Source organism: Scyliorhinus canicula, chromosome 2 (assembly GCF_902713615.1).
Source record: "Scyliorhinus canicula chromosome 2, sScyCan1.1, whole genome shotgun sequence".
Taxonomy (NCBI): domain Eukaryota; kingdom Metazoa; phylum Chordata; class Chondrichthyes; order Carcharhiniformes; family Scyliorhinidae; genus Scyliorhinus; species Scyliorhinus canicula.
Window position 1 is genome coordinate 242,353,278 of NC_052147.1, and position 25,909 is coordinate 242,379,186.

Below are 25,909 nucleotides of genomic sequence, written 5' to 3' on the forward strand. Positions count from 1 at the left end.
GAGGAAAATAGCTTGCGGTAGACGGTGGCCATTGCCGTGTTAATGTAAGCCTACTTGTGACAATAAAGATTATTATTATTATTATTATTAAGACCAGCCATCTGCTGGCTCATCAGCTGAGGAAGCAGGCAGTCATGAGGAAAATAGCTCGGGTGAAGGATAGGAACGGCAAACTAATCACGATGCCAGGTGAGATTAACAAGGCCTTTGCGACCTTCTACTGAGAGCTGTACACCTCCGGACTTGAAGATAAGACAGTTCCTCGATGGATTGGACATGCTGGTCATGGGGCAGGATAGGAGACAGTGCCTAGGAGCACTATTAGAACTGAGGGAAGACATGGAGAACATAACTCCATGTAGGCGGGGAAGGCGGCGAGGCTGGGTGGATTCCCTGTGGTGTTCTACAAAAAGTTTGCGCCAGTATTGGTCCAGACTTCTACTCAGCTGGTGATTGGCTAAGGCTGCAGACTGGCTGTCCAACCTAGCAGAATCTTGTAAGCTTGAAAATATGCCATCGCTGGATCAGTGGAAGGCTCCCACAAAACGTGGAAGCTGTTCACTAACTTGTTCCAGGACCTGTTTATTATCAGCATCCAGTGAAGTAGGGAGGGACTGAGGGAGGACTGGGTGGGTGAGAGACCCAGGACAGGCCACAAAATAAGGGAGATAAAAGGGGAGGGGTGGAATAAAAGCATCAAAAGAGAAATGCAGGGCAGGTAGAAGAGGACAGAGCCGCAAGGCACACAGAACAAAAGCCAGATCGCATCCAGCAGACCTGCTGCCCCCGCCTCCCCCCAGCATGGATAAGCACCAAGAGGCAACCAAGTCAGGGGCAGGTGGCACAACAGTAACGGCCGACCGCCAGGGGCTCCCAAACAGGGACCACCCCGTAACTATAAAAAGCTCCCTCTCTGAGAAGCACAGCCAGCTAGCGGCCCCACACGACCTAGTGGGAATAATACTGGCCACGGTCTGGCCCAGCAAGTGAACAGTGACATTTTCTAAACAAAACACACCTGTGGCCTACAGAGCTCCCTGGCAACAGCCAGTCACTAGGAATAGTTTCTGCACGTTGCGCATGCAACTGATATGTGATCACAGAAGGTAATTCCTGCATGTTTGTGCTTGATTCTCAGGGAGCTCTCTGGATGCCTATATTCTGACCTATTCCCAGGTGCCACTAGTCTTTGAAGTACCTCGGCAATTGCAGAGTTAGCTCCTTGGGGATGAGGGATACCCAGAAGACCTGGCTGTTGGTGATAGTTTGCTCTCTGTAGAGTGCTGCTGAGGTGAGCTACAATGCCCCAAATGCCTCCACTAGGTCAATGATCGAGCAGACAATAGTCTCCTCAGATGAGGTTCAGATGTTGGACCACTCAGGCTGGGTTCTCCAATACTGGCTAATAATAATAATAATAATAATCGCTTATTGTCACAAGTGGGCTTCAATGAAGTTACTGTGAAAAGCCCCTAGTCGCCACATTCCGGCGCCTGTTCGGGGAGGCTGGTACTGGCTAGAGTGTGTCCTGGATTATTATTGACCGCTGCACTCTGCACAATCTCGTCTTGGCTGAGAGATACATGGAGAACAGTTGTCTCCTCCAAAGATGATGGGCATGAAGCTAATGAGTGCCAGCATGTTGCCAAGCCATCATAGCAGGGGCACAAAATGGCAGGCAGGCCTGTGACAATATAGCTGATGAATTTCAGACAGAGTAACTGACTGATATATTTCCTTTACTTTTTGGTTTCTATCCTTGCTGGCTGGAAAGCCCCAGTTCGTGTTTGGTCACAGAAATTATTCTTGCTCTAAATGTATCTTGATTTATGATAGCTGAATTAAATGCATTGATTAAAGTCTACCCTGCTGCTGATTTGTGCCTTTGCATGAGCCAAATTGTGCTAATATATAGAGCGCTGGCACTACATGTGCACAATAGAACCTATATAACACTCCATTCTCCAGCAACCTCAAGCATTTGTATGCAGAATTATGATCAAACATAATTGTGTTTAACAGCCCCCACCCCCTCATGCCGCAGTCGCCATTCACCCACAGTCAACCCACATTACTTGATATCTTAGCATGCTAAAACGTCAAGAGATTATTTTGGAGTCCACTCACTAAAACTCTGGATTTGATTTGGATTTATTGTCACGTGTGCCGAGGTACAGTGAAAAGTATGATTCTGCATACAGTCCAGACAGATCATTCCATACATGAAAAAACATAGGACATACATAAATACACAATGTAAATACATAGACACAGGCATTGGGTGAAGCAGTAGAGAAGATGTGTGAAGAGATCAATTTAGAACCACGTTGGAGCTACTGATGCTTGAATAGTCTCACAATTCTTGATAGTCCAGCACACAGGTCCATTCTACTCTCTCTCACCTCATAAACTAAGAGCCCAGTCCTTCAATAATGTCTGATGCACTTTGATTGCAACCCTTTTGCTACCACCCTTGATAAGCAGATGAGCAGGCCACACAAATCTCCGTGTGAGGTCTAACAAAGGCTTCAGTCAACTGCACACAATCCAATGCTCAAATTCATCTTGCAGTCAAAGCAAATTTGCCTATTGCCTCCTTACTTGAAGTGGAGATGCCGGCGTTGGACTGGGGTGAGCACAGTAAGAAGTCTTACAACACCAGTACTTGAAGACTTCCTGGCATGTTGTGTCAAAATGACAAATCACCAAGACGGGGCATTAACGTGCCGATCACAGCTTTCTCCAGAAATATAAGGCAGCCTCTGGGTTGTCTACTGTTAAGAAGGCAGTGAAGAGCTTCACACTCAGCCCTGAAACTGCTCCTATAATGCTCCTTGCCACTCAAACAACAAGTTTAACTCCCCTTGAGCCCTTGTGGTAGCCCCCCATCTCACATCAGGGCAACAGCAGCAGAACACATTTTCAGAGGTCAGAACAAAGTGTGCTGCATGTAATGGCTTGTATGATGCGTGGCCAGCATGATAGCCAGTGCTTAATCATTCACATGAGGGATCACTGAGTAATGACTATATGATAATATGAGAGAGGTGAATTTATAAGAGTTAATTATCGGACTCGGGTAGGGGCCCCAAATTCCACATCCTTAAATGCCTATGACCATTGAAGCAACTAGGAAGAAGATGGAATCCAGGCAACTTCCAAACAGTGCAAATGAACATAACTTTATAAATGCCAGAACGATATACAATGATTGTTCCACATGTGCGCCTTTAGAACATATTAATCTTTCTTTGCCTACTTCTACATTTATGTGCAGCCCCACCATCTGTAAAGTGGAGGCAGCCCATTGGCTGATGACTTTGGCAGGTGTCCTTTGGAAGCTCGAGGATTAGAGGGTCTTGACCTTCCAGGTGCAAGTGCATCCTCCTCAGCCTGACCTGTAATTGGGTCACTGGCAGAAGGGAGATGGAGCGGCAGGGCAGGTGTGTCCTGGATAAATGCCCTGAGGTGCCTGGCTCATGCTCTTCCTCCCTGTCGGTGCCCAATGGGAGAACGTAAGAACTGGAAGCAGGAGTAGATAATTCAGCCCCTCTAGCCTGACCCGCCATTCAATACGATCATGGTTGATCTCATCTCGGTCTCATCTCCATCTTCCAACATGCTGCCCATAACCGTTCATCCCGCTACTAATTAAAAACCTATCTATCTCCTCCTTAAATTTGTTTAGTGTTCCAATATCCACTGCACTCTGGGTAGAGGATTCCACAGATTCACGATCTTCGATCGAAGTAATCCCTCATATAAGCCTGCCACCTATTCTCTCATTCTAGAATGGCCAACAAGGGGACCCATCCACTCTATATCGGTGCAGTGTGGTGGCACAGTAGCACAGTGTTTAGCACAGTTGCTTCACTGCTGCAGGGTCCCAGGTTCAATTCCTAGCTTGGGTTAAGTTCTGTGCGGAGTCTGCATGTTCTCCCCACGTGTCTGTGTGGGTTTCCTCCGGTTGCTCCAGTTTCCTCCCAAAGTCCAAAGATGTGCCGGTTGGGTGGATTTGCCATGCTAAATTGCCCTTAGTGTCCAAAAAGGTTGGGTGAGGTTACTGGGTTACCGAGATAGGATGGAGGTGTGGGCTTAGGTAGGGTATGATCTAACCTGTCAATCCTCTTTAGCATCTTATATACCTCAATTAAATCTCCTCTCATTCTTCTAATATCCAGGGAGTATAGGCCTAAACTGCTCAATCTCTCTTCATAAGTCTTCATCCCCATCCCTGGAATCCTAGTGAACCTTCTCTGAATTGCTTCTAATAAATTTACAACGTTCCTCAAGTAAGGGGACCCAAACTGTGAGCAGTACTCCAGCTGGAGTCCTATGCCAATGCCCTATAGAGTTGCAACAGCACTTCCCTACTTTTATACTTGTTCCATCAGCAATGAATGCCAAAATTCCATTTGCCTTCCTTATTACCTGCTGCATCTGCATACTAACTTCATGCAATTCCTGCACAAGGACACCCAGGTCCTTTTGCACCAAAGTATTTTGAAGTTTCCCTCCATTTAGATAATAAATTGCCTTTATAATCCCCTGATCAAAACTGATCACCTCACATTTATCCATGTTAAATTCCAAATGCCGAATTTTGGCCCATTTGCCTCACCTATCCATATTTCATAGAATTTACAGTGCAGAAGGCCGCCTTTCGGCCCATCGAGTATGCACCGGCTCTTGGAAAGAGCACCCTACCCAAGCCCACACCTCCCCTCTATCCCCATAACTCAGTAACCCCACCCAACACTAAGGGCAATTTAGCATGGCCAATGTGCCTAACCTGCACATCTTTGGACTGTGGGAGGAAACCGGAGCACCCGGAGGAAACCCACACACAGACAGGGAGAACATGCAGTCTCCGCACAGACAGTGACCCAAGCTGGGAATCGAACCTGGGACCCTGAGCTGTGAAGCAATTGTGCTAACCACTATGCTACCGTGCTGCCCAATACCTATTTGCAAATTTATTATTTCCTTATTACAACTTTATTTCCCACCTATTCTAGTGTTGTCAGCAAATTTGGCTATAGTCCATACTGCATCCATGTCATTAATATATATTGTAAATAGTTGGGGCCCGAGGACCAAACCCTGTGGCACACCACTGGATAAAGCTTGCCAATCAGAAAAAGACACATTTATCCCCAATCTTTGCTTTTTGTTCATTAGCTAATCTTCTATCTAAGCTAATCCATTACCCCCAACCTCATGGGATCTTACCGTGTGTATTAATGTTTTGTGCAACACTATCATGCTTTTTGCAAGTCCAGATACACTTCATCTACGGGATCCCCATTATTCACCTTGCTTGTTACATCTTCAAAGAAATCCAGAAAAGTAGTCAAACACCATTTACCCTTCATAAACCATGCTGACGCTAATGGATTGCAATTTGACTTTCCAATGTCCCTTTACTACTTAATAATGGATTCCAACAGTTTTTAAATGAAACACGTTAAACTAATTGGTCTATAATTTCCCACTTTCTCCTTTTATGAACAGCGGCATTACATTAGTCTTTTTGCAATCGACTGAAATCTTTCCATAATCTAGGGATTTTTGGAATATTATAACCAATGCCTCCGCCATCTCTGCTGGCACTTCCTTCCTTTAATACCTTAGGAAGTAGGTCATCAAGCCCTGGGGACCTGTCTACCTTTAGTTATAGAATTTACAGTGCAGAAGGAGGCCATTCGGCCCATCGAGTCTGCACCAGCCCTTGGAAAGAGCACCCTACCCAAGCCCACACCTCCACCCGATCCCCATAACCCAGTAACCCCACCCAACACTAAGGGAAATTTTGGACACTAAGGGCATTATAGCATGGCCAATCCACCTAACCTGCACATCTTTGGACTGTGGGAGGAAACCGGAGCACCCGGAGGAAACCCACGCACACACGGGGTGAATGTGCAGACTCCGCACAGACAGTGACCCAAGCCGGGAATCGAACCTGGGACCATGGAGCTGTGAAGCAATTGTGCTAACCACAATGCTACCATGCTGCCCAATAATAGCTTGCTCAGTACTTTTTCCCTAGTGACGGTGATTGTTTTAAGTTCCTCCTTTTCAACAACCTCTGCATTACCTGTTACTATTGGAATAGTTCTGGTGTCCTGCACCGTGAAAACCAAGGCAAAATATTGTCTCTGCTATTTCTATGTTCCCCATTACTAACTCCCCAGTCTCGTCCTCTAAGGGACCGACATTGACCTTAGCTCCTTTTTCCTTTTACATATTTATGTACAATTTTGCTATACGTTTTTATATTTTGCGATGGATTTCTTTCATAATTTACCATTGCTCTTAACCCTTTGTTAGCCTTCAAAAGTATCCCAATCTCCAGCCGGCTTTGCAATATGGTATGCCTGAGCTTTTGCCTCCTCCTTGCTAAGCCACAGATTCATTTTTCCCCTCTTACAATCATTCTTCCTTTCTGGAATATATTTAAATATCTGCCACTGTTCATCAACTGTCCTACCTTTCAATTTTTCTTCCATCTGTGCTCACGCCTATGTAATTACCTTGGTTTGATGCCAGAACACTAGTGTGGGACTTTTATTGCCCTCAAACTGAATTTGAAATTCATACTTGCAATGATCACTCTTCCCTAAAGAAACCTTTACCATCAGATCATTAATTAATCTCATCTCATTACACAGTAATAAATCCTAAACAACTTGCCCCCTGGATGGTTTATAACATATAATTCCAAGAATCAATCTACACTCTATGAACTCTCCCGCGAGGTTACCCTTGCCAATTTGATCAAATTTGATATATGAATATTAAAATCATCCATGATATTCCAGTACCTTTTTTATAAGCCCCCAGTATTTCCTGGTTTATACTGCGTCATACGTGGAACTATTAGGGGGCTGAGAGATTACACGCACCAGGGACTTCTTTCCCTTGCGATTTCTTATTTTTACCCAAACTATTCTATGTCTTGAGCACCGGGAGGGAGGTCAAGGTACCCTGTACCCTTTTCACCTAGTCACTGTTGCCTTCCAGCAACGGCTGGAGTGACAGAGGTCACTGGAGTAAAGATCTGAGTGCATATTCAGCAGCCACTGTGCGTTCTGCAGGACCTGGGTCTCCAAGGTGCCTGCCACCCTTTCCATGGAGATAGGCAAGTACTCGGATGACAGACAGAATGTGCACAGGCTCCTCCAGTCTGATGTTCCCTTGCTTGTCTCTCCAGCTCCAACATGTCTGTTAGGGCCAAGTCCGGAGGTTAATCACCTGCATGGGGTTGAGCAAAGGCAGGTGTAGAGCTATGTAGGCTTTTCTTCTCATTCTTAATCCTGAGGGCAGCAGTGAAATGTGACTGAGGTGGATTCAGGGAGAAGTCGGCTTGCTCACCACAATTGAGAAGGGATCCTAGTGTAAAAGAACGGTAAAGCCCCAAACATTACATTATAGTGTTTCCATCCTTCTCTCCTCCTCAAACCAAAAAGAGAGAGAGACTGTTAGATAATTGTGGCTTAGTAACAGCAGAGCTGGATTTCCGATGAAGGGGTGTCATAATAATAATAATCTTTATTATTGTCACAAATAGGCTTACATTAACACTGCAATGAAGTTACTGTGAAAAGCCCATGGTCGCCACATTCTGGCGCCTGTTCAGGTACACAGAGGGAGAATTCAGAATGTCCAAATAACCTAACAGCACACCTTTCGGTACTTGTGGGAGGAAACCGGAGTACCCGGAGGAAATCCACATAGGCAAAGGGAGAACATGCAGACTCTGCACAGACAGTGACCCAAGCTGGGGATTGAACCTGGGACCGTGGTGCTGTGAAGCAACAGTGCTAACCACTGTGCTACCGTGAGCGGATGCAGGGAAGGTGGCTCCCCTCTGGGAACTCAGAAAAAACACATTTTTAAAGCGAAAATAGCCCAGCAAACCTGTTGAACCCTCCCATCACAAGACAGCTGCAACCACTGAGCAATGAACTGCAATAATCCTAGGACCCGAAGGGTTAGCAAAGTCAACCAAAGCCTCGAGAGGAGGAACGGGCGATGACAAACATGAGGAGAGAGTTGAAGATGACCACACCCAAGTGAGCCTGGCCACCAGGAACTACGCGGGACTATCCACTAATAGAGCCATTGTCAAACTCGTGGGCGTGACCAGCGGGTGGGTCGCGGGCGGGTGTTGTAAGGGCCACGGAGCCGTCCGTCGCGCCGCTCCCGATCGCCCAAATCTGCGTGCAACAGCCGCAGCAGTCAGCTGTTAAAAACGGCGACTGCAAGCGGCCTTCAAAATGGCCGTGAACATGTAAAAAAAATGCGACAGCACTGCGCATGCATGCCAGATCATCGGTGCGCATGCGCAAAACTATGCGCATGCGCGCCGATGATTGGGCACGCATATGCAGTGCGGCCGCTTTTTTTTTAAACAGCCGCAGTGTTTTGGTTTACAAGTTCGGGGGGGTTTATTTGATAAAATTTTACCGGAAAAAAATGCAGAACTTTGGACAGATGGAGACTCCATCCTTTCCGACACCGGAAGGCTTCACCTTCATCCAACAGGTTCCATTGGAGGAGTGTGTACGAGGACCAAAGGGGCCCAAAACCATTTCCTCCAATTTTGTCAGCAGCAAACAAGGTAGGAGAAAATGGCGGCTCGCGCAGGTCAGCCGACGTGGGTTGCGAAGGTCGGCCGGCGCGGGTCGTGAAAGTTGGCCGGGTTGGGTCCCAATGGTTGGCAAAAATGGGTCCCCGGAAAAAAAAAGAATACTGCACTAATAGGTGAGTGGATGGACCTCATGACTCAGGAGCTTCAGAAACAGAGATACCATCAAGCTGGAAATTATGGCAACAGGGAAGGTGGTGGTCGCAGACACCCTGGCTCCCTTCAAGGTGGCGTTGGAGAAAACAGAGCACCGACTAGAAGCACAGGAGGCAACAATCAGGGATTAGAAAAAGCGGCAATCGACCAGAGTAATCAAGTTACCTCCCTGGAAACAGAAGTGGCAAGGTTGGTGGTGTCACAAGGGGCACTGAAGGGAAAAGCCGAGGCCACCAGAATCTCTGTATCATGGGCCTACTGGAGGCCATCGAGGGCAGAAACCCCACAGAAAATGTGGCCCAGATGCTGGGAAACCTGGATGGAAGTGACAGCTTCCTCAAACCTCTGGAGATAGACAGAGCTCAGAGGTCACTCTGACCGAAACCTAAAACGGGGAAGCAGCCAACAGCCATAAAAGTGAAACTGCACCGATACAGCCTCCCCGTAACAGCCTCCCCGAACAGACGCCGGAATGTGGCGACTAGGGGCTTTTCACAGTAACTTCATTTGAAGCCTACTCGTGACAATAAGCGATTTTCATTTTTTCATTTTTCACAAGGATCGGGAGAAGATTCTGAACCGGGCATGGTACACTTGGTCCTGCCAGTGTGGTAGCCATTCAATCAGTGTTTACCAAGACGTTTGGGCAGACCTGGCCAAGAGCCATGCTGAATTTAATACAGCCAAGGCAGCCTTGTACAAAAGTGGGGTGTGATTTGGAATGCTGTACCCTGCCAAACCATGGGCAACCTTCAAGGGGAAGGAATTTTACTTCACTGCGCTGGCCAAGGCGGACGGGTTTGTGCACGGACACGAGCTGGGGAGGCAGCAACAACAGGGACGATGAACTATTCTTAAAAATGAAAGACGTATACGTGGGCCAGAGCTGCCTCACTTTCAACACAGCTTTAAGTACCAGGAAGGAGGAGTGAACGAAGAGAGAGGGGGCCGGGGAAAGACAGGGATCTCTTCCAGGGGTGAGGGGCCTCACCCACATTGGGGGGGGCGGGTGGACGACAGCACTAGGAATGGGGGGGAAGGAAATATGGGGAAAGATAGGAGGGGAGAAAAAGGGCGCCACAGGGGCATGGAGAGGGGGGGGGGGGGGGAAGAGGGGAGGACAGACCCAAGAAGGGAAACTAGGGGTGAGTAAAATGCTGCCTGCAACAGGTCGCACATGGTGGCAACGAAAACAGTGATAGCAAGAGCAGCTATTTTGATGGATCCCGAATCAAAGGGAAACCCTGCAGTGCAGAGGCCCAGCCGCATGGAGTGACTGGCAAGGGCAACCATCTTGGATGGCCCCTAGACAAAGGGAAATCCCGGAGCGCTGGGGCGCTGGTAATTGTATTAGCAGTTCAGCAAAGGTTCACTCAAGGTAATTCCCGACCTAAGAGGACTATCTTCTGAAGAATGGTTGAATTGGTTGAACAGGTTGGGCCTATACCTATTCGAGTTTAGAAGAATGAGAGATGATCTTATTGAAACATACAAGATCCTGAAGGGACATGATAGGTTGGTTACTGGGAGGATGTTTCCTCTTGTGGGGGAGACTAGAATAAGAGGTATCCATGTGATTAGGAGATTTTCTTTCTCTTCAAGGGTCTTCAGTCTGTGGAATCCTCTTTCCCAGAGAATAATGGAATCTGGGTCATTGAATTTATTGAAGGCTGACTTTAATAGATTTTTGATAGACAAGGGGGTTATGGGGACAGACAGGGAAGTGGAGTTGAAACAACCAGATTGAATCGCAGAACAGATTCAAAGGACCAAATGGCCTAATCTTGCTCCTAAATCCTATAATTCACATGTTCCAAAAGGAGAAACATTTTAAAGACATTCGATTAAAAACTGAAAAGTTTTAATTTTTCCTTAATGCTTCTTATTTTCTCCCCAACTCATTCCAGGCAGAACTCCCACAACAAGAGAAGATATATTTTCCGTCCCATAGGTAACAAACTCATCTTTCTTCAGTGGGCAGATTGGGACTATTTGTTCTGCACATTTGGTTTTTTAAATTTAAATTAACATTTTAACACTTACAAAACATTACAACACAAACAAAATACACCAACAACTTTGCACACGAGGTGGAGGCATTCACCCTGCGCAGCACCTCACACCACACTCCCTCCTCCAGTGCCACCCCAGCTCCTCCTCCCACTTGGCCTTGACCCTCTCCAGAGACACATTGTCTTCTTCCAAAGTCCTCCCATAAATCGCCATTCCAATTCCTCCCTCCAACCCCCTTACCGAAAACACCTCCTCCAGCAACGAGGAAGGAGTTGCTACCGGAAAGACCTTTTTCGAAAACGTAAGAACATAAGAATATAAGAACTAGGAGCAGGAGTAGGCCATTTAATCCTTCGAGCCTGCTCTGCCATTAAATGAGATCATGGCTGATCTCACCATGGCACACCTGCACGTAACTAAAACCTCCCCATGCGGGACCCAAAGTTCACCTCACAACTCCCCCAAACCTGCGAACCGCTCTTCCAAAAAAGTCCTTTCATCTCCTTCTCCCCTCTTTCCTCCCATCCCCGAAATCTTGCATCCATCCTCCCCGGCTCAAACCCATGGTCCCCTCGGATTGACATCAACCTCGACCCGCCCCCAACTTAAAGTGCTGCCGAAATTGCCTCATTATTTTCAGCGTGGCAACCACCACAGGACTCCCTGAATATCTCCTTTGGACAAACAGGAGCGGCACAGTTGCCAGCGCCCGCAACCCTGATCCCTAACATAACCTGCCTCCATCTTCTTACTCCAACCCTGCACCTTCTCCATGTTCACCGCCCAGTAATAGTACAAGTTCAGAAGGCCCAACTTGTCCGACTGCCACCCCTTCTGAAGTACTACCAACAATTAAATTCCTCTACACCCTTAAAAAAACGATTTAGGCAAAAAGACCAGCAGGCACTGAAATAAAAATAAAAACCGCGACAAAATATTAATTTTCACTGCCTGTACCCGACCTGCCCAAGACAGAGGAAGGCTATCCCATCTCAGTAGATCCATCTTAACCCTACCTACCAGTCTCGTAAAGTTCAATTTATGAAGTCGTGCCCAATCCCGGGCCACCTGCATTCCCAAGTACCCGAGTGGGTTTTGCCACCCGAAACGGCAACCTCATTCGCACCCCAATCCCCACCCCTGGGGAAGACAAATAAAAACACTCACTTTTACCCACGTTCAGCTTGTAGCCCAAAAATACCTCACATCTCCTAAGCAGTCCCATTATATCCCCCACATAAGAGCTTGGTCTGAAATATATAACAACAGATCAGCCCACAGGCATCCTATTCTCCACCAATTCCCCCCTTATTATCCCTTTCCATTTATCCGAGCACCTCAGTGCTATGGCCAACGGCTCTATCACCAGTGCAAACAGAAGGGAGTATATGGCGCATCCCTACCTCATTCGCCTGTGCAATGGAAATAACCCCAAATTAATTTTATTTGTTCACACACACATGCCATCGGATCCCTATACAGCACTTTTACCACTGCCACAACACACCACAAACAGATAGCTCCATTTCATCCAATCAAAGGCATTCTTCGCATCCAGCGGCACCACCACCTCCAACTCCCTTCCTGAAAGCACCACATTCAACAGCTGCCGTACGTTTGATGACAACTGCCTGTCCTTTACGAACCCCGTCTGATCCTCCCCATCACCTTTGGAAGGCACATCTCCAACCTGAGCACCTGCACCTTCGCCAATATCTGGGCATCCACATTCAACAGAGATATGGGCCTGACCCACACACCACTGGATCCTTGTCCTTTTTAAGCAGCAATGAAATGGATGCCTAATCCATCGTCTTCAGCAATGCCCCCCCGACCATCATGTCCACTAACATTTCCACAAACAACGGTGCCAACTGATCCTTAAACTTCTTATAAGATTCCACCGAAAACCATCCTTCCCTGATGCCTTGCCCGTCTGCATTCTCCCTATTGCCATCGGCACATCCACCACCCCCACTGGCTCCTTCAATCCTGCTCTCTCCCACTTCAGGGCACCCCAATCTCCCCCAAAACTCCCTCATGTCCGACGCATTCTTCGGCAGCTCAGATTTATGAAAATCACTGTAAAATTCTTCAGAAGCCTTGTTCATCTGCTCCAGTACCACCACCAGTCTCTGTCACCGCCTACCAGCAGAGGTGGCCCACCAACAAGCGATTGGTCTTCTCCCCATACGCCAAGACAACTCCTCAGACCCGCCTCAGCTGCCGAACCAACTTTCTCCAAGACAGAAGTTCAAACCTCGCCTGTCGCTCCTTCCTCACCACCAGAAGACCCAGTGTCAGGTCCTCCACGTACCTTCCATTTATCTCCAAAATCTCCTCTATCAACCTCTGCCACTCCTCCCTTGCCTCTCTGTTGACCTGAGCCTTAAATTAGATGACTTCACCCCTCTCTACTGCTTTCAATGCTCCCCGTACCACTGATGGCAAAACCTTCCCATTCCTATTAAACCCTACGTAATCTGCAATTAACTTCCCTATTTTGAAACAAAGAAATAGGTTTCCAGCCACCCCACATCCCAACCACCCCCTATCCCACCCGTGAGGGGGTCAGCGAACACGGCATGGACGTGTCCACCTTTGGATCTAACACTGTGTTCAAGTCCCCGCCTAGTATTAACTGGTGCGTATCCAAATTCTGAATTGCAGCCAACATCTTCTACATAAATCCGACGTCGCCCCAATTCCGGGCATATAAGCTAACCAGCACCACCAACCTCCTTCCAATGCACCCATTACTATTAAGTACCAACCCCCTGATCAGCCATCACCTTCACCATCTGAAACCTCACCCTCTTACCTATCAGAATCGCTACCCCCACGTGTCCTGCTGTCAAATTCTAAGTGAAACACCTGACTCACCCAGCCCCTCCAAAGCCACCAGGAACCATGCCGAACTATCCACTAAGCAGGCAATCCCACGATCCTTAGAGTCACCCTACGTGACCTGTTCTCCAGATCATCCACTTCGGATCTCAGCACTTTATTACTCTTCATCACTTTCCACGATTCGTTACCGATTGAGGTGAACTGGTCACTGTGCTGTGACAATGCCTCCTCCACCCCCTTCGACACCTCTCCTTGCTACTAGACCTCCATCGACACCTTTTATCGGGGCAAGAGTCTCACCCACCCACTCTTTGAGCGAGGTCATCCTCTCTTTTCAATGCTCATCTAAATGCTGAGAGAACAGCCGCTGAAACTCCCCAGTCATCACTTTGGCAGCTTATCCATCATAATGGGCATGGCCCCACCCGAAATGCTTGCACCCACCATCTTTCCTCCTACTGGACTCACAACCGACATTTGCTCGCCCCCTTTTCCCCAATTCTTTTTCTGGAACTTCAAAATCCTACCACTTCTTTACACCTTCGAACACCTTGTCCCCAAAAAATTGGGTCTAAAGGGCCAAAAAACAGAAGCTCTGGCAGGAGCCACCCACTGTGCGACCTCCACCTACATGTCAGCTCCAGAAGTCCCTATCAGGCGCATTCACGCTAAATTGTGGGATCTTTATAAGATAAGTGTTTGCATTAGCAAACTTTCCCTACAGTTTAAAAGGAGAATCATGAAAAATGAATTGGCAAATATTTGTTTATAATGCAGAATGCATGACAACTTATATATCAGCACATGACTTTGCCTCTTGCATAATATTGTAGAATGGAAAAAAACATTAATACTTCACCTTCCCCAAATTTACCAGTGTTTACCAAGAAAACATTATCGCTTTAAATTCAAATAGAAAAAGACAATGAACATCTTAAATTAGTGTAAATTAACATCTGATGCATTAGCAGAGTGTACCTGTATTAATCAATGGCATTTGAAAGAGGTTTACATACATGAGACTGGAAGCAAATTCTTTATACTCTGCTCTGTATATAATCTGCAGTACTGTACTGTTAACAGCTTCTTACAAAGCTTACATAGAATGTACAGTGCAGAAGGAGGCTATTCGGCCCATTGAGTCGACACTGGCCCTTGAAAGAGCATTGTACTTAAGCCCACACCTCCACCCTATCCCTGTAACCAGTAATCCGACCTAACCTTTGGACACTCGGGGGCCATTTTGCGTGGCCAATCCACCTAACCTGCACACCTTTGGACTGTGGGAGGAAACTGGAGCACCCGGAGGAAACGCAAGCAGACACAGGAAAAATGTGCAAACTCCACACAGTCACCCATGGCCGGAATTGAACCCAGGTCCCTGGGTGAGGCAGCAGTGCTAACCACTGTGCCACCCACATTAAGCAGCCCTTTTCTTTATTGTGCAATCAGGCTGCCTGCAGCATTAAGTGGTGTAACTAGTCTGTATTTGGAAATATAACAGATCAGAGTTGCTTACAAGTCAAAAGCATACCTGTCCAGATGTTATCTTGTATCTTTAGGAAGAGAACTATATTGACTTATTCTAAAGAAGGAAATACGATATTAAGAGTGCACTATCAATTCATACAAACCTATTAAAATTACAGTAGGATTATATAAATAACCTATTATTGGGGTGCAGAAATATTTGTAATAGGTAATTGAATGAGCAATCTTCTACAACTGTATATCCTCCATCTTTCTGAACAAAGTAATTACAACACAAGGTATAATATAATAGTACCTTGTGTTAGCCTTTGGAAGTGTGTATTTATTCCATCAGATTGTTTGACCAAAGTGCTTTTATCAGAAGCTACAGTCGTATTTCTGCTCATCAAATGGTTTGTGTTTTCTGAGTCCTCAGTCGACACCTGGAGGCCAGAAAATCACATGAACATTAGACGTTTCTCAGTGTGCCAGATACTGAGAGGGCTAAATTCAATAACTTTCAAAAAGGAGCTTGGGAATTGTGATATGCAATTAACCTGCAGCCATTGATTGCAATGCAGACCACACTCTAATTTTACCTGCTGCCTGCTCATTTCAATAACTTAATCCAAATCCAGAGCTAAGTGCTCCTGATTGGCTGGATGCATCGAAGGGGCCCAATATCATGAAAAATGAAAATCGCTTATTGTCACGAGTAGGCTTCAATGAAAATACTGTGAAAAGCCCCTAGTCACCACATTCGCCTGTCCAGGGAGGCTGGTACGGGAATCGAACCGTGCTGCTGGCCTGCCATGGTCTGCTTTAAAAGCCAGTGATTTAGCCCAGTGAGCTAAATCAGCCCCATGAGTGACTAGCTCATCTGCACCACTTAAAGTTAACCTGTATCTTTTTCAGTGAAGATGTAATGTGTGAAGAATCCTGCTTCAGGCACCATGAAGTAGGTTTCCAGTCTGGAGAATGTTCATAGCAAATCTTCATTAACAATTCTTAGTTATGTAAATTCTAATATCTCATAAGGAAGCTATTATTAACAAAGGTGAATATATTTACAATAGTCTGTGTACTGCAGCATCTCACTTCCAATGCAATCCTAACTGGGAGGATTCTTCCACAAGGCCCTGAGTTGAGCCTATTTTTATACCTTTTTGATAACAAGCCCCAGATAGTTGGCCTCCACCCCCAACCTAGGGAGCTCCTACTCAATGTGTCCCACAGGGAGGTCAATGGTCCTCATGGAGGTTATGACACCCCTCCCGCCAGAGTCCAAAAGTCTCCCATCAGCTGCCATTGGCTGCCTTCTCCGCCACTTAGCCTGCAGCTGTGAATCCACTTGCGATGGCTCTAGGTGGGGTGGACTGTAACAGGTCGCTAAATGGCACTTCCTGACAGAATGCTAAAGAGGAACCGCACGGACCTTGGTGCCGGACGCACTGTCGTCTGCCGGCATGGATACCTCTGCATACATATCGGAACCTGAGTCACAGCACTCTTGCTGGGCTGGACGAGACAACCCAGTCCTCAACCCAAGGGGTTATGGTCCGTTATAATAACGAACTGCTATCCGTACACATATTGATGTAATTTCTTAATTCCGAAGATGAAAGCCAGACCTTCTCGACTTGTGTATACCGGAACTCAGGATCCACCAAGTTCCTCAGGAAAATTCAAATTCATCTCACTCATGAACCAGTACCACCCCGATGCCATAAAGGGAAATATCATACGTTGTTATCAGGGATTTAGTTGGGTCATAGTGTGTCAGGAGATGTTTTGATGATATGCCTCATCCTGTGATGACCCCAAGCATCATTTCTGGTCTTTCCACAACAACACAAGCAATGGGGCCAATAGGATGCCAGGTTTGCTATAAATTTGCCATAATAATTAACAAGGGCCAAAAAGGACCAGAGCTCCATGTCGTTCCTTGGGGTGTGGGCCCCCTTGATAGCCTGGACTTTATTATCGACTGAGTGCAGCTCATCGCTGTCCATGCAGTATCCAAGGTAGGTCACTGCCTTGGCACAAAAGCACATATACTTTGTTTCAGTCAGTACATCCCGGAGATTTGCCACGTGCTCTTGCTCTGTGGAACAGGTAATAAGAACATCATCTAAATAGACCAGGCATTTTCAAAGTGGGGGTCGCAACCCGCGGGTGGGTCGCCGGCGGGTGTTGGGAGGGTTGCGGAGCAGTCCATTGTGGCGTTCCCGATTGTGTGAATTCGCGTGCAACAGCCGCAGCAGCGGGCTTTTAACAATGCCAGCTGCAAGCGGCTTTGAAAATGACGGCTGCGAACAGACAGAAAAATGCAGGTGCACTGTGCATGCGTGTCCGCTCATCGGTGCGCATGCGCAGAACCAAGCGAGAAGCACCGTCTCCTCCTGACGTCAGCGCAGGAGAAGATTTTTTAAAAATTCATTGTAATCTTCCTGCCTGAAGCGAGGCAGAGAGGTCATGCGCCCTGAACGCTGGCATCACATGCTTTGGGCGCGATTCTTTCATTTTGTCAGTAGCAAATAAGTAAAATTTAAAATGGATCGTTTTGTTATAAGGAAGAGAGGGCCAGAGACACAAACAGGCCAGGATCTCACAACTAAACCTGCTGGAGAGAGTGGCTCAGGAAGGTCCACAGCAGGACAAAGCAGTGTTGGTGTGAGATGTTCAGGTAGGTCCACAACAGGATAAAGCAGTAGTAGTGTGAGTTCCAGGGCCTCTGGTGAGCCGCCCATGAAGAAGAAGCTGAAATCAAGCACAAAGCAGTATATAGATGAATTTTTAAGGTATGGATTTATTAATTGTGCCAATGCAAATCAGGATGCAAGACCCATGTGTGTTACATGCAGGGAAGTGCTGGCAAATTAAAGTTTTAAACCCTCAAAACTTCAAAGGCATTTGAAGACTAAACATGGCGAGTTCGAGGACAAACTTTCTTGATTTTTTTCAAAGGATGCAACGAGAACTTAAATCTTCAGCTGAAGTCCTCAGCAGAAATGTTACATTGAATGACAAAGTACAATTAGCCTCTTACATGGTAGCTTACCATGGAGCTAAAGAGAAAATGCCCCACACTGCAGCATTAGATATAGTTCGTATGGTCATAGATGAGAGGTTCGTTGAAAAAGTGAAATGCATCCCAGTTAGTGATAACACAGAGCTCGCCGAATTTGTGATATTGCTGAGAATTTAGAAGCCCAGTTTATTCTCATTTAAAATCAGTACAGGGCTTCTCAATACAACTGAATGAAAGTACAGACGTTTCAGATTGTGCAACCTTGCTAGTTTACGTTAGGTATGTTTGGCACAATTAATTTGTTGAAGATTTGTTGTGCTACCAACACGACTGGCACAGAAATTTTTGAAGCTTTGAATAGTTTTGTGGTTGGAAAGTGCGGGCTCGACTGGGGTAATTGCAGAGGAATCACAAGTGATGGAGCAGCCAACATGACTGGGAAAAACAGCCGAGTTAGAGTAAGGATTAAGGAGGCAGCTGGTCAGGACATTGTTTGGAATTATTGTTTTATTCACTGTGAGGCACTGGCACCGAAATTAATTCCATCCAATCATGAAGTGGTGTTGAAAGGAATTGTGAAAGTTGTGAATTTCATTAAGCGCAGCCCATTCAATTGTTGACACTCACATTTATTGTTCCACACAGAAGTACGTTGGCTGCCAAGGGGTCAGGTACTACTCAGAGTTTACAAACTGAGTACAAAATCAACGCTTTCCTCCTTGAGAAATTGCCCTCTCTGGCTGATTTGTTTGCTGATGAAACTTGGATGCTCACTATGTCTTACCTTGCAGACATCTTTTCAATTCTAAATGAACAGAACCTCAAATTGCAAGGGAAGGATGATGATTGCCTTTGGCACTGTGTAGAAATCAAAGTTTTTCAAAAGACATTGAAAGTTTGGCAATTGCGAGTGCAAAGCATATTTCCCATACTGCTTCAACACATCGAAGTAAACAGCATTAGTAAGGAAACTGTAAATGGACTGACAAGCCTTATTCAGTTGCATCTAATTGCGCTGATCAACAATTTTGGGCGCTACTTTCCAGAGGAGAAGTTTAAGATTTTGAGAGAGAAGAGGTGAGTGAAAAATCCCCTTGAGTTTGAGACCCCAGAATCAGTTGTTAACTTGCAGCTGACTCCAAATGAAGAAACTGAACTTCTGCGCTTCAGCTGTGACAGCATTATTAAAAACACGGCACAAGTCAATGAGGCTGTCAGCATTATGGAATAGCCGGAGTACTCTCAGGAATATCCGGAGCTGAGAAAAACAAGCATTTTGTTGCTTTTGCCCTTTACAATGACCCTACATGTGCGAGGTTGGATTTTCCATCCTCACAAAGGTGAAGGCGGCACAAAGGAACCGGGTGAATCCTGCACCCGATATGTGCATATCCCTCTCTTCCTCTGAACCTGATTGGAGTGAGATTGTGAGGACCAAGTGATGGAACTATCAATTCACCAGACACGTGTTACCGATATGAATCTAGGCTTTAATCGACTTACTACAGAGCCAGCCTGTTACCCGTTGATGAACTCTCAGTGAACTGCAGGCTGACTCTGGACAAGGGTATTTATACAGCAGCACTAGGGGGAGGAGTCGTGGGCGGAGCCAGGGGTGGAGCCCTGTACAAGCTCCTGAGCATTCCCAGAGCTACTCCCCCTAGTGGTCGGATAACGCTACTGCGCTTACAAAGACATAGTGTGAATTATCATGTTACATTCACCACATTCACCCCCTGCAAAAAAATCAAGTCCGGCGGGGGTGGTGGTCTACAACGTCAGTCTGTCCGATGGTCGAATTGTCCGCTGTGATCTGTGGAGCACCGGGGTTGCAGCCTCTTGCGGTGGCTGGATGGGTGTTGTGTGCTGGGGTACGATGGCGGACTCCAGGGAGGGTTGTATCCGAGCTGCGTACTCTCCTAGTTCGACCGGGGACTGGTGGAGCGAGCTCGCGGGCTCGGGAGCGCGAGGGGGCGGCAACATGGGGTGTAGGGTGAGAGGTCCTTCTGTGGGGGTAGAGGGGGCGCTGGATCCGGCGGGTGCCAGATCCCGGAGGGATACCGTGTCCTGACGGCCATCAGGGAACTCAACGAATGCGTACTGGGGGTTGGAGTGGAGCAGACGCACCTTTTCAACAAGGGTGTCGGTTTTGTGTGCCCTGACATGTTTCCTCAGAAGTACGGGGCCCGGTGTCCTCAGCCATGCCGGAAGTGAGACCCCTGTGGTAGTGCCCCTGGAAAAATGAAGAGCCTCTCGTGAGGGGTCTGATTGGTCGCTGTGCACAAAAGGGACCTAATAGCGTGAAGCGCGTCTGGGAGGACTTCCTGCCATTGGGAGACTTGGAGCTTTCTAGACCGGAGGGTCAGTAGGGCGGTCTTCCAGATGCTATGCAGGGCCCTAATGACTGTGTGGGAGGTCATGTCGGGGCACGGGATAGCGATTGGGAAACGGGAGAACTCGTTTACGACGTTTAAAAAGTAAACGTTCTTGTTAGTTGAGGGGAGTGGCCCTTTGAAATCAATCGCGAAGCGTTCAAAGGGCCAAGAAGCCTCGACCAGGTGGGCCCTCTCTGGTCTATAGAAGTGCGGTTTGCACTCCGCACAAATCGGGCAGTCCCTGGTGACCGCTTTTACCTCCTCGTTGGAGAAAGGCAGGTTTCGGGCCCTGATGTAGTGGGCGAGCCGGGTGACCCCCGGGTGGCAGAGGTCATTGTGGATGACTTTCAATTGGTCAATCTGCGCGCTGGTGCATGTCCCGCAGGATAGGGCATCTGGAGGCTCTTTGAGCTTCCCGGGTCGATACTTAATGTCGTAATTGTAGGTGGAGAGTTCGATCCTCCACCTCAGAATTTTGTCGTTTTGAATTTTGCTCCTTTGTGAGTTGTCGAACATGAAGGCAACCGATCTTTGGTCGGTGATGAGGGTGAACCTCCTACCTGCGAGGTAGTGCCTCCATTAACGGATAGCCTCCACAATGGCTTGTGCTTCTTTCTCGACTGAGGAGTGTCGGAGTTCCGAAGCGGAGAGGGTACGGGAGAAAAATGCGACTGGTCTCCCTGCCTGATTTAAAGTGGCTGCAAGAGCTACCTCTGAGGCGTCGCTCTCTACCTGAAATGGAGTGGATTCATCCACCGCCCGCATGACCGCTTTGGTGATGTCCTCCTTGATGCCATCGAAGGCCTGGCGTGCCTCGGCTGACAGGGGAAATCGTGTGGTTCTAAAGAGTGGGCGGGCTTTGTCCGCATATTGAGGGACCCACTGGGCGTAGTAGGAAAAGAAACCCAAGCACCGTTTGAGGGCCCAGGACTCCGTTTTCCACGACATAGCCGAGGATGGCTAGTCTGGTTGTGCGGAAAACGCATTTCTCCTTGTTATACGTGAGATTCAGTTTCTGTGCCGTCTGGAGAAAACGGTGGAGGTTGCCGTCGTGGTCCTGCTTGTCATAGCCGCAGATGGTGACATTGTCCAAGTACGGAAACGTGGCCGGCAGCCCGTACTGGTCACCATTCGGTCCATTGCTCGTTGGAACACCAAGACCCCATTAGTGACGCCGAAAGGGACCCGGAGGAAATGGAAGAGGCGGCCATCGGCCTCGAATGCCGTGTAGTGGCGGTCCTCCGGGTGGATTGGGAGCTGGTGGTATGCAGACTTCAGATCCACCGTGGAAAAGAACCGGTCCTGAGCGATCTGGTTTACCATGTCTGCAATCCTGGGGAGGGGATACGCGTCGAGGAGCGTAAATCTATTTATGGTCTGACTATAGTCGACAACCATGCGAAATTTTTCCCCGGTCTTAACGACCACCACCTGAGCTCTCCAGGGACTATTGCTGGCCTCTATAATCCCCTCACTGAGAAGCCTTCGGATCTCTGCTCTGATAAATACCCTATCCTGCAGGCTATACCGCCTGCTTCGAGTGGCTACGGGTTTACAGTCCTTTGTGAGATTGGCGAAGAGAGGAGGGGGGGGATTCACAGCGTAGCGAGGCTGCAGATAGTGAGTGGGGGCAGGGGCCCTCCGAAGCTGAGGGTGAGGATCTTGAGGTTACATTGAAAGTCTAGGCCTAATAAGAGTGGCGCGCAGAGGTCGGGCAAAACGTAGAGTTTGAATTTTGAGTAGCTAGCGCCTCAGATTGTAAATGTCGCGGCGGTGCGCCCCTGGATCTGGACCGAATGGGAGCCTGAAGCGAGCGAGATAGTTTGCTGCACGGGGGAAAACGGGGAGTGAACAGCGTCTTACCAGGTCTAGATGTATGAAGCTCTCAGTGCTCCCAGAGTCGAAGAGACATGGCGTTTTGTACCCGTTGATTTGGATGTCTGCCATCGAATTTCGCAGATGCTTCGGGCGTGATTGGTCCAGAGTGACTGCGCTGAGTTGCGGGTAGTCGGCGGCTCGATCAGCCGTGCTGGAGTGGCCCCGTGATGACTGCCGTCTGAGTTCATAGTCGTATTCTTCCGATGAGTTGTCCAAGCGCGGAGATGCAGGTCGGGCCCGTGGATCGCACGTGGCGGGCGGCGAGGAAGATGGCATCCAAGATGGCGGCCCCCATGAGTTGCACGTGGCCGGCCGCGTGGTGGAGGTTTGCCAAGATGGCGGCCCCCATGGATCGCACGTGGCTGGAAGGGGCGGAGTCGGGGCATAGGCCACAGCATTTCGGGCCCCGCGGGCCTGCGGGTGAGGGGAGCGATTACTTTGTGCCGCTGGGGAGTTGGAAGCTGGGGCCCTTTTAGCGAGGCACACTCTTGTATAATGGCCTTTCCGCCCGCACTGATGCAGGTCGCGATGTGGGCCGGGCAGTGCTGCCGGGCAGTTCTGGCCGCAGAAATGGCAGGCTGGAGCAGCATAGTGGCTGGCTGGAGCCGCATGTTGGCTGGGCGGCCGCGTAGCACAGGCCTGGGGGATTCGCTCGTCGGGGGCCCATGATTGGGTCGCGGGGTCCGCGGGGAACTAGTTAAGCCTACGGAAGGAGACCTCCATCGTGGTCGCAGCTTCCACAGTCGTTTCTAAGTCTTGGGCCCCCTTTTCCAGCAGTCGTTGGCGCGCAAAATTAGACCTGAGGCCGGCTACAAAAACATTGCGTACAGCAAATTCTCTGTGTTCAGTCGCGGTAACCGCTTGATAATTACAGTCATTGGACAAATTATTGAGTTCCCTTAGAAATTCGACGAGTGATTCTGTAGGCCGTTGGCACAGGCACAGCCCATGCCGCAAACTGCAGGGGTCAAAAGACCCAAGACTTTGTAACGTTGCAGCTCTGCTTCCACCTTAGGAAGCAACGCATATGGAACCGACCTCACCCAGAGGTACCAGTGCTGAGCAGCAGGATAAACTTTGATGTGGGCTCTGGCATCCTTAATCCTGCCCAGACCTTCCTGGAAAACCTCTGGATGTTTATTCAACACATCGTAAAGATTACCGGAGCCCATTCGGGAGATTTGGTGCTAATTGAGAGTTTCTCAACCAGTCTCTTCCTGGTAAATTTTGAGCTGGACCATGCACAACCACCACCTGCTGTCCATAAATCACCATGGTAGCCCCCTTAATTTTCAATGGTTCCCCCATATAGGTGGTCAATCGAGCCTTGGTATCCTACAAGGTCAGTGACATGATTTCCATCCGCAGACGGCCAAATGTGCGGAGATCTACAATGGAGCCAGCAACCCCCATGTCCACCTCCATTGGTACTTGGTGTTCATTAACCTGCAAAGCAATCCGAACCAGAGTGATCCTTGGAGTCAAAACACAGTTTGACTGCATCAAGCAGTCGCCATTGTCCTCCTGGGTCTCCACGTCCAGAGTGACCTCAGCTGCTGTTGTGGGAGGCGTACCCTGTGCGCACCGGGCAGCACTGACCCTCACAAAACCCTTGACCACAATGGCAGTATGGTGGCCGGCCCCTACCTTCAACTTTGCACGAAGTATCCCACAGTGCCGTAGCAGCGGCCGTAAACCAAACTCTGCCACAAACTTCCCTCGGGGGCAGCTCTGTCGAAGCAATTTTGGCCGGACCAGCACCATCCCATGACCAGTATGGAGTCTGAACAGCAGGGCAGCCCAAGCTATGCACACCATAATCAACGGACTCTTGCAGTTCCTGTTCACCCTTTTCGTGAGAGAAGAAACGTTCAGTGGCTTGCTTTAAATCCAGCGTGATTTCCGCTAACAGCTTCCGTTGAGCGGCCAAATTATTGATACCACACATGAGTCTGTCCGTTAACCTTTCTGAGAGAGACAGCTCGAAATCAAAGTGCTCAGCCAAGCGCCATAAACAAGTCTAAAATGTCCATAACCAAAGCACCAGGGTAGTGTATTGTCGTGTTAAACCGGTAGCTTTGCATAATCACAGAAGACTTGAGGTTGTAGTGGTCAGAAACCATGGCGACAAGTTCATCGGACGACCTGGAATCCAGTGCAGTTGGGTAGGTCAAAACTTTGATGATCCCCAAATGTCTAGACTCCGCAGGCAGACTTCCCCCAATATACCGTTCGCTTGGAACACGTATCACATGAGCTCTGCATATTGATTGATGCCAATCCTCCAGCCCCACATTGAAGGCATCCAATTTACTGAACAATAGCATTTTAAATGAAACAACGACGTACTGCACTCAACAAGAATTTGCGGCAGTTAGGCAAATCGACGGGTGAGTCCGGAGTATCCGGAACTCCGCGTCGCCAATATAACTCAGAAGGAAACTGTCATTAACAAAGATTAATATATTTACATATTTACAATAGTCTGCAAACTGCAGCATCTCACTCCCAGTGTAATTCTAGCTGGGAGGATCTGAGTTTGGCCAGCTTTTATACCTTGCTCATAATGAGCCCTAGGTGGTTGGCCTCCGCTCCCTACCTGGGGAGCTCATACTCCACAAATTCCACAGTGAGATCAATGATTGTTTCCCCTGATCCTCGTGGGAGTTATGACATAAATAAGTACAGGTATGGAGCTAACTGAAACGCCTCACCCGTGGAACCATTCTCGTGAAATTTTTCTGCACACTGACTAATGCCTTCGCATCCTTCCTAAAGTACGCATCCAGAACTGGGTGGAATAGTCCAGCTGAAGCTGAACTAGTGACTTATACAAATCCAACATAACCTCCTTGCTCTTGTATTCTATGGCCCTGTTAATAAAGCCCAGGATACTGTCTCTGTTATTAAGTGGTTTCTCAACCTGTGCTGCCACCTTTAATGATTTATGCATATATACACTCAGGTTCCTCTGCTCTTGTACCTCTTCAGATTTGTACCCTTTACTTTATATAGTCTTTCTATATTCTGCCTACCAAAATGAATCACTGCACATTTCTCCGCATTGAACCTCCTCTTCACATTCAACCAAGTTGGCAATGTCCTTTTGAAGTTCTACACTATCCTTCTCACAGTTCACATCCTTCCAAGTTTTGTATCAACTGCAAACTTTGAAATTTTGAAAGAATGCTATTAAAGGCGATGGGGAGAAAGCTGGATTAGGCTATTGAGTTGCATGATCAGCCATGGTTGTGATGAATGGCGGTGCAGGCTCGAAAGGCCTGCTCCTATCTTCTATGTATGTATCTATGTATGGTATCTATGTAACATCCTCTGACTCCTCCACAACAAGATGTCGGCAACAGTCCTCACCAACAGAAATAAGACAGAATCTGCGAGGTTGAAGCTGGAGTCAAGCAAGGATGTGTCATTGCCCCACACCCTTTTTCCCATCTTCATCGCCCATCCTTCACCTTGTCAAGA

At 47.9% G+C, this 25,909-nt stretch overlaps 1 protein-coding gene across 4 annotated transcripts in view; it reads right to left on the reverse strand.

Annotated features, from left to right (window-relative positions):
• map3k19 (mitogen-activated protein kinase kinase kinase 19) overlaps positions 1 to 25,909 on the reverse strand; it is a 150,171-nt gene that overhangs the window by 59,821 nt on the left and 64,441 nt on the right. For all 4 annotated transcript variants that reach the window (XM_038789887.1, XM_038789888.1, XM_038789889.1 and 1 more), the window contains one exon: positions 15,459 to 15,585. In XM_038789887.1, the coding sequence (XP_038645815.1) occupies positions 15,459 to 15,585 (127 nt within the window). The remainder of the gene's footprint in view (positions 1 to 15,458; positions 15,586 to 25,909) is intronic.